Source organism: Microtus ochrogaster, chromosome 7 (assembly GCF_000317375.1).
Source record: "Microtus ochrogaster isolate Prairie Vole_2 chromosome 7, MicOch1.0, whole genome shotgun sequence".
Taxonomy (NCBI): domain Eukaryota; kingdom Metazoa; phylum Chordata; class Mammalia; order Rodentia; family Cricetidae; genus Microtus; species Microtus ochrogaster.
The window spans coordinates 25,222,319-25,232,205 of NC_022014.1; the positions used below are offsets into that span (position 1 = coordinate 25,222,319).

Consider the following 9,887-nt stretch of genomic DNA (forward strand, 5'->3'; position numbering starts at 1 on the left):
AGAGCTAAAGGGCCAAGCGGTGATTAAATAAACACAGTGTCCGTGTAATTATTTCGGGTAGAGCTAGCCATGTGGGCGGCCGGGTGCCGGGACGCAGTCCGCCGCTCCAATTACTACAATGAGGGCTTGGGCATTGCCCTGTTCACTGCAGGTAAGGATGAGCTATTTCCTTACAATTCTAGCCTGAGGATATTGGTTGGATGATGCTATGCAGCACAAGTTTTCTTGCTAAATTATTTATCTCTTCCCCTGAAGACTTTGCAATTGTTGAAATATTTTGTTTCATGGACACAATTTATTATCTTTTTAAGAAAGAGAGACTTATCTATAATTACACCTTATGCAAAGTTATCAAAGCTCATATCATTGCAGCAAAATTGTTCATTTGGGTTTTTGAAAAAGGGACTCACATTATAGCCTAAGAGTGCTTTGAATTCAGTGTGATCTTATTGCCTCAGCCTCACAGGAGCTATGATTAGGGATGACTCACAATGCCCAGCCTGCTTGTTCTTACACCAGCTTTAGTATTCTTTCTGTAGTACTTAAATCTTCTTTAACATACCTTCATCTTTGGAGCTTTAATAAACTATAAACAAGTTGAGATATCTAAGACCATAATTAAATTCACTTGATAGAGCTCAAAAACCTATATGTGTAATAGTAATGACTGCAATAGTTCCTAAGTACAGTCCACGGACAGTACTATTGGCATCTCCTGTGGGCTCATTTGCTCTATAGAATCTGAGCTTCAGAGGCGTCACAGTATCTGTGATCAATTTGAGGCAGGAAATTTTGGATTTATGAAAAATATGTGAGTGGGTCAGGTGTACAGTATCCTGTAATATTGGAGATCGAAAATAATTTCCTCATGCTTCTGTTCAGTGAGTGTCATTGAAATTAACATGAGAAAATAAATATGATTCCTGGCGCTAGCTCTTGTAGATCAGGTTTGCCGTGAGCTCATAGAGATCTCCCTATCTCTGCCTCTTGAGTGTTGGAATTAAAGGCGTGTTCCAGCACTGCCGGGCCTGATGATTGATTTTTAATACATTATTATAAATATAAGAAGAAGCATGTACTTGTTTCAGAAACTCTGGGACTATTTCTCCCATGTCTATCCTATTATATTAAGAGATACTTGCATATTTAATGTTAAAAGCACTTCCATTAAAACTTTCATATGCTGTCCAGATCTAAAATTGTGTGTTTCACTGCTGGCGAAGATACAGACATTAAGTCATCAGTGGCAACAACTCCAGGTGAGGTCTCTGGTTTCTGATTACTCCACATGCTCCTACACAAGACACAGTTCCCAGTCATTCACAGAACAAGCAGAATTTCAGAAACAGTGTGGTTTTACCCTATATGTCTCTTCCCTTTGTAACACTCAAATATGTAAACATCGAATGCTACAAACCTCACCAACAGGATGAAGATCCAAGCATTTGAGTTTGACTCATTTAGTTTCTGCTCTCTCTGTCTGTGTCTGTACCTTTGTATCTCCATCTTTCTCTGTATGTGTCTGTCTCTGTATGTGTCTGTCTCTGTATGTGTCTCTCTCTGGTGTCTCTCTCATCTGTCCTCATTTTCATTTTTGTTTGTGTTTGGAGGATGTTTGATATTAGACATCAAGTGCAGTACTTTAGACATATGTTAGGAAAGAGTTGTGGCATTAAATTGCATTCTCAGACCTCCTACATCTCTTAAGAATCCTCCTCTGCTTCTTTTGTCAGTATTGAACAGGTTGAGTATTAGTAGAGAAGGTTGTCCAGGAGAAATATAACAGGAGACTATTCTTAATTGTGTAAATCTAGAATCTGCAGAGATAGTTGACAGAGTGGAGTCCCTGACATAGTAGATATTGAAATTGTAAGTCCAAAGCATCCAGAGGTAAAATTTTCAGGAGAGTAACTCTCTTCTGATATCCTTAAGTTTATTGTATAAGTCTCTTTGCAGTATGAATGGTAATCTTTTTTATTCAAGTGTGCTAACTAAAATATTAACAAGGTTAAAATAAAACTTCAAAGAAACCTTAAAACTGATGTTTCTCAAAACCTAGTATCAGGACCAAAGACAAAATCCTAGAGATTTTGAAATATTCTTTTTATATTTTAATAATTTACAAAAATAATCATCCTATTCATTTTTCTACATAAACTTTCATGATACTCTCAGAACAGAATCATAAAATTTTTATTTTTAGTCACAAACATTATGGAAGAAAATTGTACACCAGACCTACCCACATATTTTAGAAAGAAAATTTTCTTTCTGAAATTCATCACAAAATGTGAAATTTTCATGCTGAATTCTTATATTGTAGATTTGTATCCTGAAAATGTTTTTAAAAACGGCCTGCCCTGATGATAGTAGACTAAACCTCTTAAACTTTAAGTCACCCATTATTAAATGTTTTTATTTATAAGAGTTGCTGTGGTCATGGTGTCTCTTCACAGCATAAAAATCCTAACTAAGACAGTCTACATTGTTTTTCTATTGTTTTACCAGGCATCCTTATTTACATAAAACCAGGAAAAGGTGCTGGAGGCAAACATAAAATTTATTTTCCACTATTCCTTCCTTCTGTTTTGTCTTTTCCTTTGCTAATATATGCATGTAATTCATTTTATATCACTGTTTTACTGGCTAAGAACTGAATTTCAAAACCTTCACCCATCACCAAGTGTCTATGAGTAAGCCTTAGTAACACAGAAACCTGCCTGATTCTGCAGCGTCCTTCCAGGTTCTTCTTCTTCAAAAGGAAAGGAGTAATCATTTTACCAATCTCTTAGTGTCAGATGATGAGCCAGGATTTCAAATTTGGGTCAGTTGTTCCCTTTGTTTTCTCTCTGAGTGTCCAATAACAACACCTCTTTCAACATCTCAGACATTCTGCTGAAATGCATACCTTCATTAGAAGCTAATCTCCATCCAAGGTTCCTACTAGTCCATATGTCTCCTCAGTGCATGCTTCTGCCTAAGGGCCCACTGCCATTTCAATATTCCACACTTACACAATGCTAAACTCTGTACTCTATATGATATTTCTTCCAGTAATTTATGACTCTCGTCATAATATTTCTCCCAGTATATTTTTTGATTTATAATATCTCCTTTCACCCTGGTGCTTAAGTGGCACCTTATCTACAAAACTAGATCATGATGCATATAATTTTGCATTTTGCCTTTTACTTTGATAATTGTTCTGAAATATGTTACTATTCTCTGTGTATTTTTTTGATGGCACACATATAATCCCCAAATTTTGGTGGCTTAGTAGAATATAATTATCAGAGATAAAATAGAATGTTAATATTTAAATTAACCTCTATCACCTTGAAAATAGATCCTATAGTCAACGGCAATAAAAATTAGGTTTGGTATCACTAGAAAGGACACAGATTATAATAAATTGATATATACAGTAACCTTACAAAGAATGTCTCCTTCTAAGAATAGTTGTAGTTTTTATTTTTAGTTTGAATTGACAAAAGTATTAAGTTGTAAATATATTGTGTGGTGCTTAAAATCAAGATATACAAGGCTATGATATAAAATATCACTTCATGTGAAAACTGACAAAAATCCTTCTTTTTTGTCTTTTAAGATAAACCATACATAACTATAGACTGTGGTCATCCTAATATTCAGTAGCATGCCTGAAATCTACTTTATGTATTCTTAGAATAATGATCAACTTCCCCTATCCATGGCTTCTGAAGTTATTCAATCCCAATCTTCTACAAGAAAAAGTTTTTAAAATTCAACTAATCATGAAGTCCTATGACACTCCTCTTACTGTGCCTGTCTTTTCATGCTGCTAGAAATGACAGCATCTCATTGTGATTTATGTCTGAGTTATATATCCCTCTGTGCTACATTTCCTGACACACTCATCAGGAAGGAGGTGAAGATTGCTTCTACTTCTTCATAGATAGTGACATTTCTAGAGGTGATTAGATCATAAAGTCTATGACACAATGAATTAATTCTTACCTAGATGGAGTCATGATATGATGTCACAGGGGCATGGTAAAAAGTAGGATTGTTAATGACAGGGACTGACAGTAAAGGCAGAGATTACAACTGTCAGCAATGCCATGAGTCACAATGACAAGGATATAGAACATGACAGTAGGTTATACTGACATGGTTATAGAAAGTGGTTGGTGGAATGGTAGCAGATACAATTAATGTTTTTCCAGAGAGATAAAGAGTCAAAAACAACTGATTAGAAGTGAGAATCTAGGCTTCTTCTTGTACCTTAGCCTGAAGAAAGCTAAGTTTAATCTTAAGGAATTCATCAAATATTATTTTATTCCTATTTTAAGATATATTGACAGGTATACAAAGTTGAGTGATAAATTCTGGCCCTGTTAGCATAATATCTATATATCTTGAGGCCTTTTTATACAATGTTGCATTTTATTCAAGAATGTATGACAGGAACATTTTCAAAGTACTTGTTTTCATGATGATGTTTCCATAATGGAAACTAATGGTTTCTTCTCTACATTTTCATATTCTTAGGATCTTCTAAATTATTAAATTTAGCTCTTAAATATTCTTTGAAATTCAGACTCCAGCAATATGGGTGTTCAACTCATCCCTGAACAAGTTATGAATAAGCATTGACCTATGAATGTCACTTCTTCACTTTCCCCCTAAGAATAGTAACACATAATCAACAAGCGTAATCAGTCACCCCTACAAGATTCTGGAAGAATTTGTCCTAGAAAGATCCTAGAAAATTACTCTAATGATTGTTCAGGATTTAGATTCCTCTGCGTTACAGAGCATCTTAAGCCCAGAGATAACTGGAAGGAGAGATAGGAAAAAGGGTGATGCAGATCTAGGTGCTGACTAGAGACTATTATTTTCCGTGAGCATAGTGAAAAGAGAGAGCATGGTATTTTATTAGGGACTGTGAATTACTCACAGACATTCTCGATGTGTTGGCAGGTGGGTAAATGGACTGATGTTTTATTATCCTTCCAACACAAGAGTTTTAAAATCCTACAGTGTATGATTCTCTGTAAGAAGATTTTTCAGAAATAATATTTTTCTTCTTTGTCTCTCTCATCTTCAGAGACTTTGCCACACCATGGTACTTGAATTAATGGTGGCCATTTGTAATATTTTATTCACCCTGTGGTTCCTCTTATTAATAGCTCTATAATTAGTCTCCTAAGATTATACTCTACCAACATAATAGCCCTGTGATGATAAAGACATTTTTTTAACTTCGCTGTGTCACTTCAATAAACACTAAGCAGGACTCCCATCAAAGATTATTTAAATTTACCTGATGGGACTCACCAATGTTTATTTTCCATGATAATGTAAGTGTTGCCTCTTCCAATACTCAGGTATCATCACCTGGTGTTATTTATTATGTAGAATCTGAGCTACAGAACCACAGTCTATGTTTTCACATATTTCTAGGTGATTTGTATTTAATGTGAATTACACCATCTCCTAGGGATTTGCTATGTGCTGTCCTGGTTGAGAAATACTGATTTAATGGCTGAAGAAGATATGAAACTCTCTGAATTACTTGGAACTGCATCTGCAGGTAACGTCTCTGATTTGACCTCCACATATATTTCTATACTATATGAGTCATGCTCATTTACAAGGGAAGTAGAATTTTAAGAAAATACTTTTATTTTACTTTGAATTGGTCATTCTAAATACTCACGACATTGAAAACCATATTCATGGTACCATTAGAATTAGTATTTCATCAAAAATCAGTAACAGAGACTAGTTTATCCATACATGTTAATCATGATATGAAATGTTATACACTGAAGCATGATTTTTCTCTGTAACACGAGGTCCTGCTTGTTGGGGTTTCTGTCCTGCCACAAGGTTCCACAGCCATTTGGCCCCAAAGAAAACCACACAGAGAGTCTACATTAGATATAAACTGATTGACCCATTGGCTCAGGCTTATTATTAGCTCTTTTTTTCTTTTTTTTTATTGAGAAAAGGAAAAAAAAACAAGTTTCCACCTCCTCCCAGCCTCCCATTTCCCTCCCCCTCCTCTCACCCTTCTCCCCCTCCCCCCACTCCTCTCCTCCTCCCTCTCCAGTCCAATGGGCAGTCAGGGTTCCCTGCCCTGTGGTAAGTCCTAGGTCCTCCCCCCTCCGTCTATATTTAGGAAGGTGAACATCCAAACTGGCTAGGCTCCCGCAAAGCCAGCACATTAAGTAGGATCAAAACCCCGTGCCATTGTCCTTAGCTTCTCATCAGTCCTTGTAGCTTATATTAACCCATTGTTCTTATCTATGTTAGCCACATGGCTCAGTACCTGCCTCCAGAATACTAGAGCCAATGGCATGTGCCACCACAAGATTTAGTATGAATGTTGTCTCTAATTTAGTAGAGGCCTGAGCCTTTAACATTTAAGGAGTCTGTCTCAGACTGAAAAACAACCAACAAACATTTATGAACATTGGTCACACACAAGTACTATGCCATGGACTGGCCCTGCTGCAAGATGAAGCCTCTCCTGCAGGTAGTGCGTATTCTTGTGGGAAACCTACATGAATCAGTGGTCAGGGCCATTGAGCCATGTGAGAGGAGCACAGAATAATGCGAGAGCATGCAACAGGTCTCAATCTTGTGTGGAAAATTTTGAAAAGCAAGTATCATATAATCTCTATGAAAGATAAATGGGGATAACATAGGTGAAGGGGCTAAAGAGGAGAGAAAATTCTAGGTAAATGAAACAGCAAGTGTAAAAATGCTAGAAACAAGAAAATGTGACTTTTAAGTCACATTATCAGCAGCACACAGGTGTGCCACAGCTCCAGAATAAAGCATCATTTGTGAACATAAGAGCTTTGGATATTATTGAAAGTTGGCTTGAACAAGAGAAATGTTAAGGATGTTAAGTCATTTAATTGATTTCCTGAGATTCATCATATAAATTACTCAAAGTTTAGTGACTTAAACATTGATAATCTTGTACACACATTCTTGGCAACATGTAGTTGCCAGCCTGGTCTAGGAGTGTGGTGTTGAGGTGATGAATGGATGAAGTAGAGGGATGAAGAGGAGCTACAGGATTTACTAGATTGACGTTGTTAGGAAGAGAAATAGAACCGACACATTTCTTATTCTATTCAGGCATTTCAGATATTGGATTTCTCAGTTCTCCACAGTCACCTTTACAGAACTGAATACCCAGTGTCCCTTTTACAGAACTGAATACCCAGTGTCCCTTTTACAGAACAGAGAACAGGACACGGGAAAGTTGGGAAAGAGCAAAGCGGTATCATAAGTTTCATTTGGATCTGATGTACTTGACGTGCCTGTGACATAGCCAAAAATTAAGCAACAAGTTGGAGATCTGAGGGTGACTCAAATTTAACAACTGAGTTTCAGATATCAATTTAAGCCAATGGAAATATATATATATATATCACATATGTATGGAATTATTAAAAATAAAGTTTCAGAGTCCTGAGAAACAACTGTGTATCAGAGATACTAAGAGAAGGAACCAATTTCATCTGCCTAGGAAGGTCATTCAGACAGGTAAGGTAAAAACTAACATGTTTTGTGTTGCAGAAGTTCATAGCTAAACCTGTTTAGGAAATGATAGAATATTGAAACATACAAGGAGGCTTTTTAAAGCATATTATAAGGGTTTACAGATATTATAAGTTTATAATTATGGTTATGAGAATAATTGTTTTAAAGTAAATAATATAAAAAGAGCCCAGATATCTGCTTATTTTAATTTGCATTTCTAAGGATCTATGTCATTTTTACTTAACAATACAGGAGAAAGAATATGACAGAAGGGAACCAAACTGTCATCTCCCAGTTCCTCCTCTTGGGCCTGCCCATCCCCCCAGAGCACCAACACCTGTTCTATGCCCTGTTCCTGGCCATGTACCTCACCACTGTCCTGGGGAACCTCATCATCATCATCCTCATTCTACTGGACTCCCATCTGCACACACCCATGTACTTGTTTCTCAGCAACTTGTCCTTCTCTGACCTCTGCTTCTCCTCTGTCACAATGCCCAAATTGCTACAAAGCATGCACAGCCAAGTTCCATCCATTTCCTACACAGGTTGCTTGGCACAACTGTACTTTTACTTGTATTTTGCAGACTTTGAGAGTTTCCTCCTTGTGGTCATGGCCTATGACCGCTATGTGGCCATCTGCTTCCCTCTTCATTACATCAGCATCATGAGCCCCAAGCTCTGTGTGAGTCTGGTGGTGCTGTCCTGGGTTCTGACCACATTCCATGCCATGCTGCACACCCTGCTCATGGCCAGATTGTCATTCTGTGATGACAATGTGATCCCCCACTATTTCTGTGACATATCTCCTCTGCTGAAACTGTCCTGCTCTGATACACATGTTAACGAGTTGGTGATATTTATCATGGGAGGACTTGTTATTGTCATTCCATTCCTTCTTATTATTGTGTCATATGCACAAATTGTCTCCTCCATTCTTAAAGTTTCTGTTCAAGGCATTCGCAAGGTCTTCTCCACCTGTGGCTCCCACCTGTCTGTGGTCTCACTGTTCTATGGAGCAATTATTGGTCTCTACTTATGTCCTTCAGCTAATAATTCCACTGTGAAGGAGATAGTCATGGCAATGATGTACACAGTGGTGACTCCCATGCTGAACCCCTTCATCTATAGCCTGAGGAACAGAGACATAAAGGGGGCATTGACAAGAGTTCTTTGTGAGAAGAAAATTTCCTTATGTATTTTATAGGTGCACTTGACAATTTTGGAAAACTGTACCCAATAAGTAGACTGCACTAATGTGGAGATGTTATTCCAGATTTCCTCATTGCCATCCAAGATTCCATTAAATGCGTAATATTTTCAGTATAATATACTCACTCATTTATCATTTATTATTAAGATCAATAGTTAAATCATTTCAACCAACAAAAATGCTATCTCAAAATAAAGTGTTTAATATTTAAAATTGATCGCCCATTAGTAATATAACTGCCTTATTTTAAAGTAGAGGAAACCTGACTTCCACTCATGAAAAAGAAAAAAAAAGACAAACATGTAGAAGAGAATATATCTGAGTGTAAAACTGAAGACAGAAACTATTTTTTGAACATGAATATTCTTCTATTTTAAGTTTCTTGGGTGATCCTGAAGAGGCATATATTAGAGCTGCTATTTTAGTGCCCTCCATTCCTTACATCTTAAGTCTCTCTAAAATTTTATCAGTTTATCTGAGTTCTGCTTTAACTGTTATCTAATTTTTAAATTGCTTTCCAAAATACTAAGTCCATGATAACATCCCAGTATCTCAACCTCCCAATCTCCTAATGTGTCCTATGTGTTGTTTCTGAATAAATATTGGCTTTCATTCATTCTTAATGTTTTAATCTTTACTATTTTATTGTGCATATGGGTGTTTTGTCTGTGCACTGTGTATGCAGTGGCCACTGGATGAAATAAAGTGGCCAGTCTCTTGAAACTGAAGTTACAGATGGTTGTCCACTGCCCCTTTTTTGTACCGTGGTTTTGTCTGGTTTGAACTTGTGTGGGTATTGTGAATGCTGTCACAGGCTCTGAGTTCATATGTATATCATTCATATTTTGTTTGGAAGATACTGTTTCCTTGGAGACCTCCACATCCTATAGCTCTTACAATTCCTGTACTTCCTGATAAATTCGCGAATCTTCTTGACATTTTTAAAAATTACAGAATCATTTGTACAGTTCTGTTTTTGCCTAGAATTAACTAATAGCTGCAGACCCTACATTTTATTTTCCTAGGATCATGGAAATAACTTAAAGGCTGGCACAAGTTCTATTTTTTTTTATTTTTTTTCAGTTTTTTTTATTGAGAAAAGGAAAAAAAAAACAAGTTTCCACCTCCT

At 36.6% G+C, this 9,887-nt stretch overlaps 1 protein-coding gene across 1 annotated transcript; it reads left to right on the top strand.

The window, feature by feature from the left end:
• The first annotated feature begins 7,807 nt into the window (after positions 1–7,807).
• LOC101994659 (olfactory receptor 1468-like) lies at positions 7,808–8,752 on the top strand. The gene has a single exon (XM_005350202.1). The coding sequence runs from the start codon at positions 7,808–7,810 to the stop codon at positions 8,750–8,752; it is 945 nt and encodes a 314-aa protein (XP_005350259.1).
• Positions 8,753–9,887: the final 1,135 nt, after the last annotated feature.

Coding starts and splice junctions, on each gene's coding strand:
- LOC101994659 (XM_005350202.1), top strand. CDS start 7,808: ATGACAGAAGGGAACCAAACTGTCATCTCCCAGTTCCTCCTCTTGGGC.